The 21,736-nt window shown below is 39.2% G+C and overlaps 1 protein-coding gene across 2 annotated transcripts in view; it reads right to left on the bottom strand.

Moving 5' to 3' along the window:
- PLS3 (plastin 3) overlaps positions 1–21,736 on the bottom strand; it is a 95,335-nt gene that overhangs the window by 33,923 nt on the left and 39,676 nt on the right. For both annotated transcript variants that reach the window (XM_013006522.2, XM_004710062.4), the window contains exons 2-3: positions 11,060–11,144; positions 8,801–8,883 (exon numbers count right to left, since the gene is read on the bottom strand). In XM_013006522.2, the coding sequence (XP_012861976.1) occupies positions 8,801–8,873 (73 nt within the window). In that variant the 5' untranslated portion in view covers positions 8,874–8,883; positions 11,060–11,144. The remainder of the gene's footprint in view (positions 1–8,800; positions 8,884–11,059; positions 11,145–21,736) is intronic.

Raw genomic sequence — 21,736 nt, 5'->3', positions numbered from 1 at the left:
TATTAGTAACGTGTTTATAAGTCAAAATCAATCCAGCAACAACATCTGCAGTCACTAAAAAGTACAAAGTAATCCCCATGGCATGGAAGCAAAATCCTAGCAATTCTTGAATCAATTCTTGTGTTTAAGCTAACACACTTTCTCCTCTGCACAGGGGGGCTGAAAAATGTCATGTAAAAAATTGTATGAAAAGATTATAGCATTTTCCCACAAGCTTTGTGAAGCCCCCCACCCTCACACAATCTCTTTGGCCTATTTTCTTTTAAAACGTTAAAACAGAGCTCTTTCACAGAGTCAGTGAGGCACAGCAGTGGGACTAATTGGGCAGAGAATCTAATTTTAACTCTGTAGGGCTTTGCTTTGTGCTCTGAGCCAAAGGATCTCTAAGGTCCGGTTCGAACACACTCCCAATTTTACATTTGAGTATACAAACACAAAAATACTACTCCCTCACTCCCACCCTGTCACACACACATCTTGGGGTGGGGGCGGAAACAAAGCTGGTGTGTGAACTGTGCTGCATATTACAATTTAGTAAAGTGGTTAGCTAACTTCTTTCACCTAGCAAGCTTTGTCCACTTGAGCTAATCTTTGATAGAAAAATCTAGAAGGTATCACATCACTTTCCCTTGGCTTTTGAAATAATATATTGTTGGGCGCCAAGCTTTGTGGCTTCCGATTCATCACAGCCCTGTGCACAACAGAAGGAAGCACTGCCCAGTCCTGCGCCACCCTCACTACTGTTGTTCGGTTGAAGCCCATTGTTGCAGCCACTGTGTCCATCCATCCCAGTGAGGGTCTTCCTCTTTTCCACTGACCCTCGATTTCACCAAGCAGGACGTGTTTTCCAGGGGCCGGATCTTTCCTGATCATTGTTCAAAATGAGATGAAGTCTTACCATCCTTCCTTCTAATACCAAAGTTTGAATCAAATGAAGGTGTATGGTAATAATATGCCTGCGGATGACATAGTACATACAGTACTAATACTCTGGGTTACCACCCTGTCTCATTCCTTCATTTTTTGATAGCTTAAGAAAAGGGATCCGCTTACTCCTTTCAACTATCAAAACTTTGTCCACTGTGCTTGATTATTTTGGTTTGTTCTTTTGAAACCAGCGGTGTGTCATGAAACAGTCTAAGTTTCCACGTTCCTTTTCCTCCATTTGTTACCTCTCAGACCAGTGTTTAGGTGTGATAGATAAGGAACCTAGAGGATTTCTAAGGGCTTCTCTCTCTCTCTTTTATTTTAAAATGTCATTACTTATTATATAACTCTTACTATTTTTTCCACATTGGTTAATTTTTGATAGCAAATGTTGACATAGCTGAATCTCATCTAATATTTTGTTGCTGACTCCACATTTGGCCTGTTATAAAGTGATGCTGAACAATTGTTCTTTTTGGATTCTCAAGGATGCAATTGGATGTCCAAGGTATTTTAAACAACAAATTGCAGCACTATGATGGATTCAATGCCACAAGAAATGACTCAAGGAGAGTGCTTTTTTTGTTATGCTGAATAGAGGTTTAAGTAGTGTAGAGAAGTGTGATTTGCATGAACCTCTCTGAAATAACCTCTCTTGAGCATAAATTAGAAGACAGTTCATGATCTGATTAAAAGATGTCAGGAAGTAGTCACCCAAACATGTAACTAACAAAAAATAACTACATGTGGGAACTCCATTTTGAAGTGAGGGTAGTAATAAAAGATCCTTTTAGTAACCGAGGAAGAAAAGTTAAAGGGGAGCTGGGAAAATAAGCATTTGCTTACACGGCAATCTTCCTGAGTAGGTTACATAGCTCTGAATAATCATTTTTTAACATTCTTTTTAATCTCCCCCCATATTCACAGCAAAGTATATATTACGCCATGAAAAAAAATGTATTTTTTCTAGAATCACTAATTCTCGGAGATTGACCAAGGAAAAGATCATTTAATTCTTGATGAGCACTTTTGAAACAACACTAAACAAGTAACAATAAACACCCAAGAGAAATAGCGCAAAAGGACTCCAATGGCAGTTCATCAGGACACATCACCTTGATAGTGTTCCTTGAATAACATTTGATCTCATTCCCTTTGTTTCATCCTGTGCCTCCTCTGTGGCCGTCAGAGCTGTTGTGTAGTGGAGCTTTGGGGGGTGGCACATTGAGCTGCTAACCACAAGGTTAGTGGTTGGAACCCACCTTTATGGTGGAGATATGGGGCTATTCTTTCAAGATTGAGTCTTGAAAACCCAACAAAGCAGTTCCATTCTGTCCTACACTCAGTGCCATCTTGTCGATGCCAACTCAGAGTGACCCTACAGGTCAGGGTAGAACTGCCCTTGTGGGTTTCCGAGATTGTACCTCTTTTGAGAGTAGAGAGCCTTGCGGTTCTCACGTGGAACAGCTGGTGGTTTTGAATTGCTGATCTTGCAGTTAGCAGCCCAATGTGTAACCACTATGCCACCAAGGGTCATCATAGAAAGTCGCTTGATCGCAGTGGGTAATGAGGAATTGAACATACTAACCAAAGAGTGTCCTATTAGACAAGCAGTAGTGGGTTTCAGGTCAGGCCCTCTCTGTTCTCCTTCATTTATAAATGTGCTTGGTATTTATTTAGCATGAGTCAACCTCTATTGTGTGCCTGCTTTGTGGAAAGTATTGTGCTAGGCACCAAAGCTAGACAAATCAATCAGACCTACTCCCTGGCTCTTAATTGAAACTGTAGCTTCAAGTGCCTTCTAAAACTTCTTGATTCTCGTGGGTTATCGATCCTGGATCTTTCCTCAGAGGAGCAAAGGTTCACAGTGCATGTGCCACCTAGTTTGGTATACTTTAAAAGGTTCACCTATTCTGTTATTTTCAAATATTTTATTGATAGATGTTCATCCGAATTGTACTAACCTCCTTTGATCAAAGACATTTAAGTGTTAGTACTATAAAATTATATTAGAGTTTTTCTTTGAGCTTCTCAATCATATCATTTTAGGGGAGAAAATTTCAATTTTAAGAGGAGGCAGAAGGAGCTTGAAAAGGCAGCTAGCAATTAATTTGACAAAAAAAACCCATCTGGTAAAGTACTTGAGAGATAAAATTACATGTAATTATTTGTAAAGAGTTTATGCTAATTTTATTTTCAATACCCAGCCCCCAACCCCCCCCCCAAAGAAAAAGAAAACACATCCTCAAACAATATCAAGAATCTAATCTGCCTGAAAAGGCCAGAAAATAAAATAGCATCACGGCATTTTAACAACACTTCCCTCTCATCACTGCCATCATTAACCAGGAGCTCAACCCTATGCTTGATTAAAGCCACCTTCTTCTATTCTAAGTTTTGACAGGCACGCAAATAAACTGACCCCACTCCAAAAACTAAATAAGTAAATAAATAAAAAACAAACAAAAAACCCGACAGACCTAGATTGAGAAGAGTTTTGAATGCCCAGAAACTAACAAAAAATCCACAATTTCCAGGTCTGATGGCAGGCCTTTATTTCCTTATTAAAGCTGCCAATATTCTGAAATTCCTTTTTGGTTTATTTGCCACTTCAGTAACTATCCTTGGGGGTGGGGTGGGATGGGAAAGGCTCTGTAGTTGGGAAACACTTTGGTTTAAGTATCATATTTTCTACCTTAAAATAGTACATCAGAATTACCATGTAGGCTGTCTTATCCTGAGACGTTCTAAGGTTTCCGCCGGTCCATGCCCATGTCCCAACTTCTTGGTTCAGAAAATGTGGCTAGTATAGGTAGACATATGGAGCCCTGGTGGTATAGTGGGTTACATGTTGGACTGCTAATCACAAGGTCAGCAGTTTGAAACCACCAGTCACTCAGCAGGAGAAAGATGAGACTTTTTGCTCCCATGAGGAGCCCTGGTTGTGTAGTGGTTACTCATTGGGCTGCGATCCATAAGATCAGCAGTTTCAAACCACCAGCCGATTCCTGGAAGACAGACAGGGTTTTCTACTCTCCTAAGGGATTATAGTCTCAGAAACTCACAGAGGTAGTTCTACCCTATCCCCAAAGTTTGCTATGAGTCAGCATCAACTTGATGGCCGAAAGATTTACAGTCTCAGAAACCCACAAGGGTAGTTCTACTCTGTCCTATAGGGTTGCTATTAGTTGGAACCAATTTGATGGCTAAGTGAGTTAGTTTTCTTGCGTAGGAGACATAAGGAGACATAAGTGGCACTTCTGAGTAAGCACTGGGAAAGGCTGGTGGTTCAAATCCACCAGTAGATCGGAGAAAGATAAGCTTTGTGCTCCCATAACAATTTGCGGTCTTGAAAACCTTATATAGGTCACTGTAATTTGGAATTGTCTCAATGGCAGTATTTCTTTGTTTTGTTTTGTTTTTGTTCGGCAGACATTAACACGTAGCAGGGGAAAAGAAAGACCTCCTAACCACAGGAAATTCCCACAGAAGGTAAAGAACTGCATTTCAATAGATGGCCAAATGCTTTTATTTTTAAAAAAGAAAAATAACTATCTTTTAAAATCTTGCTAAGACTTTCCCACTTCCCAATATGGCTCCAGTCAGGTCCTTTTTCAAATGTGACTACTGAATTCAGAAAACGACCAACTGTTATTAGCAACTGATGATTCGTCTTACTTTCTCTCTCTCTCTCCCTCCCTCTCTGACTCTCTCTCTTTTGAGGATGATACATGTACGTTCACATCTGCATTTTGTAGGAAAGGAAATCTCATTATGCTTTTCTATCCCAAGTATTACTTTAAATGCCACTTAACTCCCCAACACCCTCCTCCCTGTAACCTGAAAGCAAATAAACTTATTATACAGCCATGTTCCTGCAAAATTTTGAATCACACCAAGAATGCCTAGCCTTAAAAGGAAATGTTTTTCCCTCCCCTTGCATCCTGTTATTTAAGCTATTTTAAGGACTTGTCTGGAGAAAGCTGAGCCAAAATTCAAGTGGTTTTGATTTTAGCTGCTGTTTTACACTGCTCAGGGCCAGGTGGTATATGGTGCAATCAATCACTTCAAATGCATCTTTTGGGGTGCTACATTGCCTTATAAATCAGACACTTGGAAGACCAAGACTCCCCCTTCATGCCTAAGGTGTGTGTGTGTGTGTGTGTGTGTGTGAGAGAGAGAGAGAGAGAGAGAGAGAGAGTTGTTTTAAAGTATCTCTGAATCTGTCTAAATCTCGTGCCTTTCTGCACTAAGATGTTGCACACGTGTTTCGGTTAAAGGCTCACTAGGGACAGGCTAGTGCCCATAAGGCCTTAGAGAAGAAAGCCTATCATGGGCAGATAGATATATATCCTTTTTATAAAGATGGACTTAAAGTTTCCATTTACTTCTAGCAATGTATGCCACGACTTCTTTTGTACTAAGCATCATGAATTCACACCCCACCCTCTCTCACAAGATCTTGGATGTCTATGAAAACAACAACAGAGTTCAGATACTTAGCCATAAGATCTGTGTTGGAGAATTTAGATTGTATCCTCAGATCTAAAGCAGTAACATCAAGCTTTCATTAGTCATTAAAACTTTTTAAAAATCGCACTGCCAGATGGTGAGCTAACTATGGGGTTGGCATTTTATAGTGTGTGTACCTTTTGAGGCAGTGCATGCCAGCAAATGCATGAGGGAGTTTAATGAGTCCCAGCTGGGGGTAGACTAGAGGTTGCTATATAAAAGGCGATCCTAATCGTGTATTCCCTATGGTGGTGGGTCAAGTGTAGCTGATGGTTGAAAGAACCAACCCAAATGAGGTGTGTATCAATCCTTTTGCAACTCAAAAATTCCACTAGGTGAGTCTTCATTTTCCACCTGCTAGCATGCCCATGCTTTATAAACACATGCATGCACACACACTTATGGTTCACAGGAGCATGTTCTGCCCCATGTATACACTGACTTTGGCCCATGCACCCACATGTGGGTACTGCTCCTACTACCTGGCCTACTAACAGGATTTTCCGAGTCTCCCAATACCATTGCTTCTGGAATGACGGCGATAGGTAACCAGATGGTGCAGTGAAGAGCACTGGTTCAGTCTTTCATTGTTCTTCTTAGGTGGCTACAGTTACTTGTTTCAAGGCATAATGAAACAAGTATGTACTGCCACAGTCTCATTGAATACTAAATGTAAATTGAACTAAACCACCAGGCTTCTTGAGGAATCAGCCTGAATCATCAAGTCATTTGAAACAACTCAATTTCCTGGGATGAGAGAAATTCTGGTTCAGCTACAATCACCACAATCACTTTCTTGGCTTTGTGTGGTGAGCAACCTCAAAGGAATACACCCACACGATTCCTAGTCAGTTAAACAATCCCTTTCTTTTTTTCCTTTGCAAAAGTGCTGCATTCATGTTTTTTGTTTTCTTTTTAAAAATTATATTATTTTAGTAGGAATATCCAAGGGGGAAATGGGGAGCTTAAGGTGTCAAAGGAAGTGTTTGTAAGGCTAAAATGAACCTGACCAGATTTATGTTATATGGATTCATCTTTATGACAGATAATCACTAAAATGATCCCTAGTTTCTATAGCTTTTTAAAGCTGGTAAAATATTTACTCCCCAAGTGTTATTATTATTATAAACATTTTGTCTATTCCTCTTAAAAAAGAAATGTTATACAGTATTGAAGCATTAAATTAAAACAGATGCTTTATGAATTAGGAAACAAAAGAAGTGGGCCAAGACTTCTGTTGTCCCAATGGGCAATACTAGAAGCAATTGCTGAGAAAATAAAAATAATGATATGAAAATATACTTCTTGGAGCTTAACACTAAGCAGGTGCAGAAAGGGAGTGAGGCGTAAACTTTAATCTTAATACTCAATTTATTGCTCATAAAGAGAGTTTCAAAGAGTTATTAATTGATTGAACAAAACCTATGATTAGAGGTAATTACAGAAATTTCCTCCACACATTATGATTCTGCAGCATTTCTAAGACGATAATCAGGGCTATTACTGTTAATAGATGGGGGGGATGATATAATGATTCCCATATTTTGTCACAATTGAACTGAGACAAAGTAGCCCTCCCTCCTCTCCCACTTACAATAGAAAACAATTGCCCTTGACAGGCGAATGCATCAGAGAGCCTATTTTAAAAGAAGTTTTCCCTTAATGAAAACGAAAAAAAAAGATGTATCGTATATAACACCTTTGACAGTTACCTGAGGCCTCTGTAACTAATGAAACATTACAAAGACTTGGACTAGAGGAAAATTTTAAAAAATTCAGCTGGGCCTTTAAATAAATGCTTTTCTAAAAGGCAGATTACAGACAAGCTGAAAATTATAGAAATGTTATCCATGACCAGGTAATGGTTCCAACTTATATTAATAATTCTATTATGATAAAAATAATCCTATCAAGGAAGCTTTTCAATTTCCAGTGAAAGACCACACAATTCCAGTTCCTGGGGACTCAATGAAACATTTTGGGGGGAACTAATGTGTGCATAGCACTATGTCAGCTACTGAGGGGAAAGAAAATAAGGTGACTAGATCGCTTGAGCAAGACTGTAGCCTCCAGAATTCTTTTTTTAAAGCATATACAGTCATGAAAGCCTTTATTTCTATATATGCTATCTTAAGAATTTCAGAAGGAAATTTATCTGAAGTTATGCTAACAACTGAAGAAGGATGTTAGGTGTCATCAAGTCCAATATAATGCCGTGGTTGTTGTCAGGGGCCATCGAGTTGGCTCTGGTCCCCAGCGCCCCCTTGATACAACAGAACGAAACACTGCCGGGCCCTGCGTCCTCCTCACAATTGTGCCCGTGCCCGAGCCCACTGTGTCACTCCTTCTCGCTGAGGCCCCTCCTCTTTTCCGCTGCCCCTCCACTTTACCAAGCACGATGTCCTCCTCCAGGGTATCTCCTGACAACATGTCCAAAGGATGTGAGACGAAGTTTGGCTCTTCTTGCCTCTGAGAAGCACTCCGACCTCACGTCTTCCAACACAGATTGGTTGTCCTTTGTTATTTTCAAAATTCTTCTCCAGCACCAGAATTCTATGCATCGGTTCTTCTACAGCCTTTAGGTAGCTGCTTTGTTGCCCTAAACCCTCCAAGTGTTTGTTTTACAGTAAGATAGTAGTTTCACAGTGACATTTTTAGACCCAAAGGTGTAATTGATCCTTCATTTACTGAGATTTAACCCCTCTTTCCTCCATGAAGAGAACTGGCCAACATTCTTTATTACCATAAAGTTTTTAAGGCAATTAAGTTCTTTTAATGATAAAACTCCTTCAACCTCATTAAGTAAACAGTACTTGAATTTGTTTTATGTTTCAAATATACTTTGCGTATGCTTTTGTTGTGGGTCTTAGATGCCAGATCCCATCGACACCTTGTGGTCGCACAGGCTGATGTGCTTCTTCCATGTGGGCTTTGTTGCTTCTCAGCTAGATATGGCCGCTTGTTTATCTTCAAGTCTTTAAGACCCCAGATGCTGTATCTTTTGATAGCCGGGCACCATCAGCTTTCTTCACCACATTTGCTTATGCACTTATTTTGTCTTCAGCTATTGTGTCGGGTTGGACATCCCCTCACAGAGGGATTATGGGGAAGAGATGAGCCAGTCAGGGTGCAGTATAACACCAATGAAACACACAACTTTCCTCTAGTTCTTTGGTGCTTCCTTCCCCCCACTATCATGAACTCAATTCTACTTTACAAATCTGACTAGACCAGAGCATGCACACTGCTACCGGTAAGAGCCCGCAATACAGGGAATCCAGGATAAATAAACCCCTCAGGGCCAACTTTGGTTAGGATCAAAAAGATGGCATGACTATAATTATGTAACAAAAACACGCACCAACTTTCGCAAAGGCCTCTTTGAGTTCATCAAGCTCATCTTTGGAAATCTGAGCGGTCGCCATCTCATCCATTTAACAATACCTAAAGAGAAATGAAAAGGTTTCAGGCTTTTAAAAAACATTTGTGATAAATACAGTATCTTATGGATAATTTCAACAGTGGCATAGGTTACCGTATCTGTAGCTGTAGTCACAATAAAGAAATAAAACAGATGAAAAGTCTGGGTATACAGAAGAAAACATCTTCCTTTCAAGGATTCTCTCAAGGAGGAAATGGTAAATGACACTCGAAGAATATAAACAAGGTACACAGAAATATAGGAAAGAGATATGTCATAAAGATTGTTGATTACATGTGCCCAAGCTAAATATCAGAATTAGATGACCAATAATTTATGCACAATGTCACTTTCCCATTAAGCCACTTTATAAAATAATTCACTGAAAATACATTTTTCAAGTATCATACTGCCTACCTACCTATTAGTTGTTCCAATGATAGAATTGGTCGAGAGGAGTCAAATAACTGTATTTGGCTTTGCCATATAAATGCATACACCTGTGTGCATAGCCCTGTGCACACACCTGCTACACTTGTTATTATAATCCCAATGGGAATTAGTTTGTTAGATTAATGAGACCGTATTCGTGTAAGGTGTGTCTGAAATCAATCTCTTTTGAGACATAAAACAAGTAAAACAATTAAGCAAGTAAGCAAGCAGAGATAGGGGAAGAGAGATGCCAAGCCACTTGAAGATGGCCCAATAGCCAAAGCTCAGAAGAGTTTAGGAACTTCTTTCAAAGCAAGAAGAGAGAAAGTCTTCCCCAGGGCCAACATCTGAATTCAAACATTTAGTCTCCTAAACTCTTCAATTTCTCTTACCCAATTATGGCATTTCCCTAACAGATGCACTAGATAACTAAGACAATATCCATTCCAATTTGGCCCCATTTAATTTACTTAACCATTAGAGAAAGGGTGCAGATTCTAAGACACTAAATAAATCTAAACCAACATGGTTTCTGTCTGGTCCCCAAACTAAGAATGATTTTTACAGATGAACATTTACAGTCAATTTTGATAATATGGCACATATTTATTTTGAAACCAATTCCGTGAACTGTTAGCCTGGGCACTGGGGGTAGGGGGTAGAGACGGGATTTTTCCATTCTTTACATCAGTAGACTTGTATCACAAATCACTATAGTCAATCACTGTCTTTTTAATTTTGTCAATAAATATTTTGTGGAATTCATTTTCACTCATTATGAAAATACCTACCTAATACTCTCAACTTTTGCCTCTTGGCACACAATAATTTGTATCTGTACTCAGATAAGGAGAACACTGCTCAACTGCTTTCTCCAGCCTCTCTAGCCATGTAGCAGGAGAAAGATGTAGCATTTTAGGTCCATGAAGACTTGCAGTCTTGGAAATGCTAGGAGACAGTTCTACTCTACTGTATACAGGTGTTATGTGTTGGAATCTACTGGATCGTAATGTGTGTTTTTTGGTTTTTGTTGGGGGTTAGGGAGGGGGACCAGGAGGTCTGTCCCTTCACTGCAAAGTTTTAACCCTGATAATCCCCATACACATTTGTTGACGATGCTTGACAGGAGGAAAATGAAAATAATTACATGTTGTCTTTTCCAAAAGTATAAAACCCATTGAATTTTGCAAAATAGGAATGTCAGGTGTTATACATTCCCTTTTGGATATTTTGTGAAAAATTAAACTAATCATCAACTCATCTTTTCAATGATAAACCAAAGATTTATTATGGAGAAATGGGGCATGCCATGACAGAACCTAGGCCATGTGTGTCTTTTGAACAACGATCGCCAAATTTTGAACACTTACTACTCTCTCTGGCACAAAGGAAGCACTCAATAAAACAGTATTTTAATTATCCATTCGTTCAACAACTATGTGCCAAACATGACATTAAATAAATTCATATGCTTAGTATATTTCCCTGAACACTCCCAATAGTTTTATGAGGTAAGAATTCTCACCTTCTTTTTTTTTTTACATTGAGATTAACAGACTCAGAGGGACGATGAAATTTGAATTCAAGCTCAAGATATCTCAAATCCCAGGGATGTTTTGAAATAGCCATACATTACTATTAGCTAAAATTTTACCATAGTGTTACACTATGGTAAGTATTTATGATGTAAATACTTATGATGGCTGTTTTTTAAAAAATTAAGTGAAGGCAGATTTTTAAACTATTTTTAAACAGAACTTTTCTTACTTGTTATATGAGAATGCCACTGTACAAGGCAACTTCTCAGCAGATAAACTGGATTAAAACACACCGTTCAGAGTAGTCTCAAGATCTGTGAAACAAAGAAATACGTTGGGTTAGATATGAAGTTAGGCATTCTGAAAATTAAGAATAAGAATAGTTCCCATAACCAAGTTGAAACTTAATAATAGTGCTTTTCAAAGTATTTCATGATGGAAAACTCTAGAAACAGAGCTGTTGAGTGAAAATTGTTGAAATGGTATATGCTTTGTTATAAATAAATAAATAAATAAATAAATAAATAAATAAATAAATAAATAAATAAATTCATCATTCAAAAAAACAAAAACAAAAAAAAGATAAATGGGATTTGGAAAGGAAGAGAACCTGAAGAGGATGTGGTAAATTGAGTAATAGCTTAATGATGCCCACATCCTAATCCCTCTAAAACACACACACACACACACACACACACACACACACACACACACACACACACACACACGGCAGAGTAGAACTGCTCATGTGAGTTTCCAAGACTCTTTAGCCTTTCTCCTTGGAAGCACAGCTGCTGGTGGTTTCGAACTGCTTACCTTGCAGTTAGCAGCCCTATGCATAACCATAGTGCCACCAGTGCTTCCTCCTAATCCCTAAAACCTGTGAATATGTTACTTTAAGTGGTCAACAAGGGCTTTACAGATTTAATTAAGGTTCTTGAGATGGGGAGATAATTCCAGATTATCTGGATGTGCCTAGTGTAATCACAAGGATCCTTATACGAGGGAGACAGGATGAAATAATAGAAGGGAGAGGTTGGAGTCAGGCAAGGAAGGGGCCAAGAGCCCAGGAAAGCAAGTAGCCTCTAGAGCAGTTTCCCAAAGTGGGCAATATCGTCCCCTGGGGGTCACTGTAATGATCCAGGAGAGCTGCAACTGCAGATACCTACACTTTATGATGGGCTATAGTGCAAAAGTTTTTCATTGCTAAGGGGGTGTTGAGTAATCTTTTTTTTTTCCTGACAAGGGGGCAGTAAGACCAAATTAGTTTGGGACCCTATTCTGTAACAAAAGACAAGAGAGTCAAATTCTATCCTGGGATCTCCAAAAGGAACCAACCTTGCCAACATCTTGCTTTTAGTGATAATGTTTATGGACTTCTTAAATCCCCAATTTTAAAACAATCAATCTGTATTATTTGAAGCAATTGAAAGACAAAACAATATTCTATCCAAAATGATTCCCTTTTTTACCAAGAGGCTGCTCAATACTGCTGGTTACAGAAATACTATGCAGAATTTATACAGGTTTCCTTTATACCTATTTTAAGCTATCTGGTTTTCCACAGAAAATCATTAACCACATTCTCCATGAATTACGGAGAAACACAATATAGAACTTTTGAAAGTGAGGCTGTCTCACAAAATCCAAAACATGGCCTTTCCACTATCTTTAACGGTCCTTTCTAGTTTGAGCAATTTATGAGTCAATAATAAAGTATGTGAGTTTTAAAAAAAAATAACCAAAAGATCGTGGGTATTATTTCCATAGTACTGTATCACTTTTATATACGAGAGAAAATTAGATACAGATGGTTTTGCCTCCTGACCAGGTGGGGTCTGGCTAAAGTCTTTTAGCAGAGCTGAATGGAATAATGAGGAAAACAGAAGAAAGAAGAGGAAAACAGAGGAAAAAATAGGTAATCTGTTTTTGTACCGTCTTTTATACCCATTTCAAACTGTCTTATACTCCCCCCACACATACACCTCTATCATCCCACAATTTTACCAACAGTTTAGTAATCAGTATATGTCTAGTTCCTGCCCTCAAGGAATTTACAACCTAGGGGAGGCAAGCATATAAAAATTAAAATACCGCAAAGAGCAAATTGGTGGCTGCAATAAAGGATGTAAATATCCCATTTTTAGAAAGTGCTGAACATTTTAATGATTATTAATTCCTTCTCAGGTATACAAGGAAAGCAGCATTTTTGTTCTTCCTACAATATTAGTAAGTAGATTTTCTTTAGAGTGTGGATCTCATAGAAATGATTTGAAAGCATCGGTCTCCTCTCAAAAAGTATTAATCAAATATAGAATTTAATACATCTTTATGCTCTCTCATGTCCAATTTTCAAATTTCTGACTCCTGTCTGATTATTTTAATGAAAGTCTACAGGTTTTTCATCTATTGGAAACATGGAGACACACTTGAATAAAAATTAGAAAGTACTGGAGTATATCTTTATTTACAAAACATTCCCGGGCACCTAAGATTCTCTCTCGTGCTCTCTCTCTTTTTTAAAACAAAACAAAGCAAAGCAAGATGAAACTTTTTTATTGTGAATTAGGTGGGGGTTTACATTTCAGAAAACTACTTTCGTATTCAACAACTGAAACTACTGATCAAACATCCCAACAGCTTGCCCAAATTTTGGATAGGTATTTGAAAATAAATTAAACTCAACTTTCAAGTGTCTGGCCTAAAACCCAAATACAAAGCCAAAGGTTCAAAAGCTCACAATTTTCTAATTGATCTGGCTAACACTTGTAAACATGCCATTGGAAGCTTCAAATCATTTAATGATGATTTTTTTCTCACTATAAAGGGAAGAAAGGTTTGGGATTACTAAGACTACTTCTAGGTACTTTATGGTATCATTAAGGAAATAAAGCATTTAAGTACTACTGCCTTGGGAGGAAACATCACATTAAATAACTGGGAAAAGATTGCCAGGTAAGTAGTATTATAAGTTTGTTTGTTTTTTAATTTTTTTAATTAAAAGTTTGTACATGATAACAATGGGAAAACTGTAGTGTCTTCATAGGCATTCATTGTATTTCAGCCCCACCTCAGGGAATAAAACATCCCTGGGTTGAGGCTGACCAAGTAAAACAGAAGATTTGTTACCATTACTCTGCTCTTGTGGGCATTTCATTTAATCTCGAGTATGCTATACCCAGCTGTTGCTGCTCCCCCAACGAGGAGGTGTGCTGTAATAGAAAGAAGGTTGGACTTGGAATCAGAAGGTCTCAATGAATGCCCTGCTTCTTTTATTTCTTAGCAGTGTGTTCATGAGTCAGTTTATTTAATCTCTCTAAGCCTCACTTTCCTCATCTGAATACAGGGATAATAATGCCTACTTTCCCAGAGTCCTAATGACGATTAAGGATGGCATATACGAAGACACATTATAAACTGCAAGTATTATACAGCAACTTCAAAACCTTAATGAAAGAAGATGGGAAATAAATGAATGGTTAAGAAAATTGTAAGATGTTATATAAATACAAAGCATTAAGTTGAACTAAAAGCCCTTTAGATGGGATGCATGAAGTTATCTCTTCTGCTTTATAATTACTGACTACCGAGTATTAGGGATCTGCCTTATATATAAAAATTATAAGCCTTTAATCAAAGTTATTTAAAAGGCTGGACCTACAGAAAATCTGGCAGGAACCCTTTATCCAACTCAATGAGCTTTTTCTTCATTGTGGCAAGTTCTTGGTTTGGTTTGGTTTTGAATGCCACTTAAAAAGCTCAGAAGGAATGTTTCAAAAAGTATCATTTTAAATTTATATACTTCAGAGCCACGTTTAAAAATGCTAATAGCTTCACAATCCAGTCACATCCTTCCCAACTTGCATATCATTCCGTGTAATGAAAAATAAAAGGTAAAAAAATGTCTTTTAAAGTTGATATTATATACTGAAGGCAAGTTTCAACTCAATTTCCCAATAGGTGATGGGTTGGCTTAAAAAGAGATCGACATTCAAAATTCCTTATCTTTATCTCACTCATTTCTTCCACAAAAATGAAAACTTTAACACAAGGAGAAAGAGAACTAGATAATCTAAGAATCAGAATGATATTTTACACACAGACCCTTGAAAATTCATTACATGAAATACTAATCCAGAGGAAATTCTTCTGAGTTGAACATTTTTTCTGGATTCTCTAGTCTGCAAAGCACTTTGATCTTTCTCAAACTGTTTCCTCTCTAAAGAGTCCTGCTTGCCTCTTCTAAAAAGGGAAACCATTAGAAGAAAAGGCAAACCCTTGCTCTCTAACCATCCGAGACACAGGAAAACAGATTTTCAAATAAGGGAATAAAACAAAAGCAAACGAAACTCTGATTGTTTACTTTTCATCAAAGGATATGGTGTACAACTGGGTATGAATTCAGGGCGTCACCCATAGAAGAATCTTATGCCTATGAAATCATCCCTAATTACAGAGGTTGACTAACAATACACCAATTATGAAACCACTGCACTGGGTCATTTAATCATACACAAACCCTGAACACAAATCCTTGCTGAGAAAGGTGTATCCCCAACTACCTGAAACTATTACTCAAAATTGAGGGAAAATAGGGTGTTCTGTTCTCATTTCCTCTAGCATTCATCTCCGGAATGTGTTCAATGAAATAATCTACTGCTCTGTGCCACCCAGTACCATGTAAGAAAGGTCACAAAAACTTTATTTGAGGGGGCTTCCAGGCACAATTCCATTGTCTTTCAGTTCCATTTTTCCTCCAACTGCTTGAAGCCCCCTCATATATATGTATATAGCTATACATTGTTTCCCCTTTGAAACTGAAAAGCAGGGGATAGTCACTATAGACTTTATCCCAGTGATTTGAAAACACAGACGTAGGCGTGGATGGTGAAGAGACTCATAAAAGGATGAGCAAGGCACGGCAGAATAAATGATTGCACCAACAATGAAACAAACCTGCAAGCACCGTTATGTGTGAGTAACTCTCAACAAGGGTTGGCAACAACAAAACGGAGTGAGCGTATCCCAGATAGGCCGTGCTTTGGAGCACCCACATGTCACAGACCGGTACCAACAGAAACCGCCACCCTTGCTCCTCCCTAGTTCAGCAAGTCAACAGCACTGGTCTCCGGGTTAAATGAGCATGCAATACTCTGTGGGCTGAAGCACACCTACCCTTACTTATGCTTACTCAAGCCCCAGTCTCATGTTTCCAAATGACTTTAAAAAGATTTCAGCTTTCAAGTCTCTGTCCACACACTTACTCTTTTACATTCGCAGAGCCTTAACTGAAGGCCAAAGCTGTGCCAGGGTCTGTGTGGGGTAGGGCAGTCACGGAGAATTAGTACACCCAATTCCTGTCTCACTGGCAAAGCTGAGGGTGTAGTGAAAGGCACACATGGAAAAACAATGACGTAAGATATTGATGTTATTGTCATATATACTGAGTGCTGGGGCTGTCAGGAATGATTGTCCAGAGGAGGTGACTGTCGGCCTTTGTCTGAGAGCATGAATAGGAAGTTCTCTGCCATACATCACTAAGAAAGCAGGAACACACAAAAAGATGATAGTCTGCCTCTACGGAAGTTAATGTTTGCAGTGCTGTGCCTAGGGATACAATCGGAGCCTAAGGCCAGGGGCTTTACATTGCTAAACTATCTTCCTAAAGAGATGATCTTAATCATACTTTTTATTCAATAGAAAAGCAAGCCACCTGTTGAGCACAATGTTCAGGGCCCATATTAGATATCTGTCTTTCTTTCAAAAGTTACTTCCCACTCTGCACATAGTCCCAATGAATCCTATACTGTAAAGATAGCATCTTACCCTAAACATGCCATTCATTGCCCCACCTCCATTCCTTTTATCTGGTTTTCCCCAGAGGAATGCTCTTCATCAGAATGTTTCAGGAAATCTCTTCGGATTGCCCCAATCCCAAACAATCCCTCCCATGCCTAAATGCTCCCTACTGCAGCCAGACCTATAATTTTCTCATACAGCTCTCCTGTTAAGTATTTGGTTTCACGGTCAGATCCTATGTACCACGATTTGATTGAGAAAATATAGTCAGTCACCATAAGGATGACAAGGACCAGATCCCAGTCCGTGTCTCATCCCTGGTGGCATAATGGTTATGCAAGGTTAGCAGTTCGAAACTACAAGCTGATCCATGGGAGACAGAAGAGGCTTTCTACTCCCAACTGCAGTTAGTTCAACTCTGTCCTAATCTGTCTCAATCTGTCCAAACAGGTCACTAGGGGTCAGCATCGACTGGATGTCAGTGAGTTTGGTTTTTGGTTTTGGTCACAGAACCAGCATAAAGAAAGAAATAATGAACCGTGAAGCGATATATTGTTATAGGTTTGCATTAGAGCACCTGATAATTATAGAAGAATTGCTTACTGGGTACTGTATTAAAGACTTCATATTCATATGAACCAGGTGATCTTGTTATTTTATGAAGAGCAAACAGGCTTGGAGAAATAGAATAAAGTGGCCAAGGTCACATAGTTTATAAGAAGTGGAGCCAGTTCCCCAATCCAGTTCTGTCTGATAAACAAGGCCTCTTTCTCAACCACTCTGCCACATAGCCTCCTCAATAAGTGCTCGTTGAACGAATGAATGTACAGGCACACATCATTTGAAATCTATCAGGATGACATCCAGGTCCCATAAGGTTTTAATACAGTATTTGCACCATGTCCAAATCTTATCACATCCTATCTCACAAAACGTACCATGGACATTGAGTGACACACATCTGTATTTTCTTAACTAGACTGGAAACGTATTAAGAATCGAAAGTACAGCTCCCTCATCTTGGTATCCCTCAAAAAGCTCTAAATACACCAACTCTTCATTGACTGACAAGGTTATTTCCCAAAGGCCAGGGTGGTATGTGAAAATTGACATTATGGAAAACTTCAGCGATCAAATGCTCGCTCTTCAATTCAGTGACCAAATGCTCTTCAGTTTCCAAAGGTCATTTTGGGGTGGCCCTGTGGGGCTGTTCCCTTCCCTGTAGCAGCAGGCCAAAGCTCACTGTGCCTGTGCCTTGACTTCAAACTCTGTGACATGATTTCTCTACTTTGTAACTTCAGTACTTGGGTCAAGTGAGCTGGCTTCGGCCACTGGAAACCACAGACCAAAGCCGAACAGGTCAATTTGTTAACCCATCACCGGACCAGGGCACGCTTTCTCTGTACTATGTAGTAAATGCAAGCTGAAGATAATGAGATGAGATAGTCCTGAAGTAGGTGCATGCCAGGGACATAGTGTAGCTTCGATAAATAGCACAGCTTATGAATCACAAATGATGGCCCATGGATACTACCCACAAGCATTTTGGTCAAGCTCCTTAAAAAAAGCTCTCATTCCTCATGCATAATAGATTGTGTTTAATTACTGCATGACATTGCAGGCTCTCTAGAGTGGTCCTAATAGGCACACGGAACCAGTTTTCACCTTTCAACCCCAGTCAGGATAAGTATTTGGATCAAACCTATTTTCCTGAAAAAGTCCTATTCACTTTGGTCCTTTTTTTTTATCCTGTTCCTCCCTCTACCTCTTTCCCTCTCCAACTAAGGATTCCCTCCTCTGTCTTTTTCTCTCACACTTACAATGCCCTCCTCTTTATGGTTTCCTTTCCTCCTATCCAAATTCTAGGGAGCCTGGTGGCATACTGGTTACTTGTTGGGATGCAATTTGCCATGTCACACGTTTGAAACCAGCAGCTGCTGGGTGGGAGAAAGAGTGGGCTTTCTGCACCCATAAAGAATTACAGTCTCAGAAACTCACAGGGGCATGTCCTAGAGCGTCACTATGAGTCAGAATCAACTCAATGGAAGTGAGGGATCCAAATTCTACTCAACCTGGAATGGTCACTAGATAACTCATCCCCTCCCAAGGTATGTTTCCCAATGACTACATCCCATACTTGTCTTTCTCTTCAACCCCCACAGAATTTAAAATCTTAACCACAGAACTTAGCAATTTAATTATAGACTCCTGTTAGTTATATAAGTGAATGTGAAGATAGTTTGGCTGGAACAGCCATCATGCTACTGAGATGGGCTTGATATTGTAAATCAGCCTCCTCCACGTGGCTCTACCATTCTTCCATCAAGACCACACAAATACGTGTCTAATTACCTGCTCCATCGCTGTATTTTAAGAATGTTTCTTACGAGGAAAGACTAAACTTCGTCTTTCTCTGGCATACTCCCACCATATCTTGCTCCATGCTTGGTACATAGTCAGGGTTCAAAGATTACTTTGACTGAAATATTTCCAGGGTAGTGATAATCCCTATCAAGTCAAATTCAATGGTCACAGAAATTAGAATTCAAAAGGTGACATGTTTCTAGGGTTCTAGATTTTCAGCCTTTCAATTGTATTAGGAATCCTAGTTGTAGAGTGGGTTAAATATTGAAGTCAGGATTCATCCTACCACTGGCTCCCACAGGAGCAGTTCTATTCTGGCCTATAGAATTGTTATGAGACAGTGGTTTGATTGGTTTGGAAAATTGTACTAAGGAAGAAACTATGTAGCAAATGTAAAATTAAAAGAATGTGTATGAGAAGGTAATTTACTAAACAAGGAACGCCGGTGGCATTGTGACCTACACACTGGGCCGTTACCATCAAGATCAGCCGTTTGATACCATCAACTGCTCCTGGGAGAAAGATTAGCCTTTCTACTTCCTTAAAGAGTTACAGTCTTGGGGCAGTTCTACTCTGGGCTATAAGGGTTGCTATGAGTCAGACTTGACTCAGTAGCAGTGAATTTTGGGTTGGAAAAGTCTATAATCTCAGAAACTCACAGGGTCAGATCTACTCTGTCCTATAGGGTTGCTTTGAGTCAGAATTGACTCAATCACAGTGCTTGCTTTTCATTACCATAACAACAAAGGCGATATATTGCTTACAGTGAGATGAGCCAGGTATCACATATTAGACACACACACACACACACACACACACACACACTGTTTCACACAAACTGAAGGTTTTTTACCAATCTATGTTGAGCAAGACTATTGATGGCCATTTTTGCAATGGCAAATGCTCACTTCCTATCTGCGCCCCATATTGGTATTTCTCACAATTTTCTAGCTTTTCATAGTGTTTTCTGCACACTTAATAGACAACAATGTAGAATACACATAACCTTTATGTGTCCCGGGAGAATTTTTTAAAAGGGAAACCATGTTTATTGCGATATTTACTTTCTTCTTTTTCCAGTGGTCTCGAACTAAATTCACATCTCCAAGGTAGGCCTATACTTTGATAGAAGACAAATATCAAACATCCTAACCAAAAATGTGACTATAAAGCCAAGAAATGGGAGTGGTTGTTAGAAAATGAAGATGGCAACTCTTCTGCTAATACCTGTTTTCATTCCTTTAAAGAAGAGGGATTCTCTTTAACCCTGATCCTAAATAACTGAAAGTGTAAATCTGTGAAACACACAGATCTAAGCAAACAAAGCTTTTGTATTATGAGAGGTCTAGAAGTTCTTTCTGTATACATTGGGGTTAACAGGAGCCCTGGTAGAGGAGTGGTAACTCACTCATTGGGCTGTGACCCACAAGATCCGCAGTTTGAAACCACCAGCCACTGTATGGGAGAAAGTCGGGGCTTGGTACTCTTGTAAAGAGTTCCAGTCTCGAAAACTCACCAGGGAAGTTCTCCCCTGTCCTATCGGGTGGCTACAAGTTGGCATTGACTCGATGGCAGTGTGTTTGAGTTTGAGACCAACTTGAAAAGAAGCAGACAAAAGATTGTTACTCTCGTGGCACACGCAGTCCATATATGACAGTATTTCCCATCACTGTATTTTAATATTGTTTACTTTCAACCTCTTGAGCACCAAGTACTTTGCCCAACCACTCCAATTTTATCAGTATTAACAACTAGTCTTACTATAAACAGGACCAAGCACTTAATGGGATATGTGATTATTTTTTATTTAAGGCTAAGTTTCCATACACAAGCTATCGCTGTGGTAGGTTATTTGGCTGTTGTTATTGTTGTTGTTGAATAGCTTTACCCTTACAGCTGGTTTTCTTCAGGAACAAGTGCTTTAGAGTTTTGTTTCCTTCCCCTTAGAAAACTTTTAAGACAATCTTAGTAAAGGAGCATTGTAATAGCATACACAATGCTCAGGTTAATGGTTTATGGGCCTGAACATCAAAACAAGTGAGCTAAACCCTAACTACTCTCACATTTAATAAGTTCCTATGCTCGAAGGTTAAAGAATGGTTAAAGCAGAACAGGTGTTGAAGTGTTGTACTGCTCATTAAGTCGAGTATCTCAAAAGTGCTAAAAACTGCTACCTATAGTCAGTATGGTGAACAAACGTCTACAAATGCAATATTCAAAATGAAAGCATACTTTGCTTAATCAAAACCAAACCCAATGCCACCAATTCAATTCTGACTCATCGCAGTCCCATTGGACAGACTAGAACTGCCCTTTTGTGGTTCCGAGGTTGTAAATCTTTACAGGGGCAAATAGCCTCATCTTTCTCCTGAAGATTGGCTGGTGGAGCATCAAAGAACAAAAAATCATATCATTGCGTGCTCACCTTCCTGATCCGATCGCTGAAGTGGGTGCATAAGCAAATGTGGTGAAGAACGCTGATGGTGCCTGGCTATAAAAAAATATAGCATCTGGGGTCTTAAAGGCTTGAAGGTAATCAAGCGGCCATCTAGCTCAGAAGCAACAAAGCCCACATGGAAGAAGCACACCACCTGTGTCATCACGAGGTGTTGATGGGATCAGGTATCAGGCATTAAAGAACAAAAAATCATATCATTGAGAATGAGGGGCAGTGTGGAGTGGGCACCCAAAGCCCATCTGTAGACAACTGGACATCCCCTTACAGACAGGTCGTGGGGAGGAG

This window comes from Echinops telfairi, unplaced genomic scaffold, assembly GCF_000313985.2.
Source record: "Echinops telfairi isolate 266 unplaced genomic scaffold, ASM31398v2 ScPeMD7_7427;HRSCAF=8465, whole genome shotgun sequence".
NCBI classification, from domain to species: domain Eukaryota; kingdom Metazoa; phylum Chordata; class Mammalia; order Afrosoricida; family Tenrecidae; genus Echinops; species Echinops telfairi.
The sequence above is the reverse complement of the archived record's forward strand: the minus strand, read 5'-3'. Positions and strand labels throughout refer to the sequence as shown.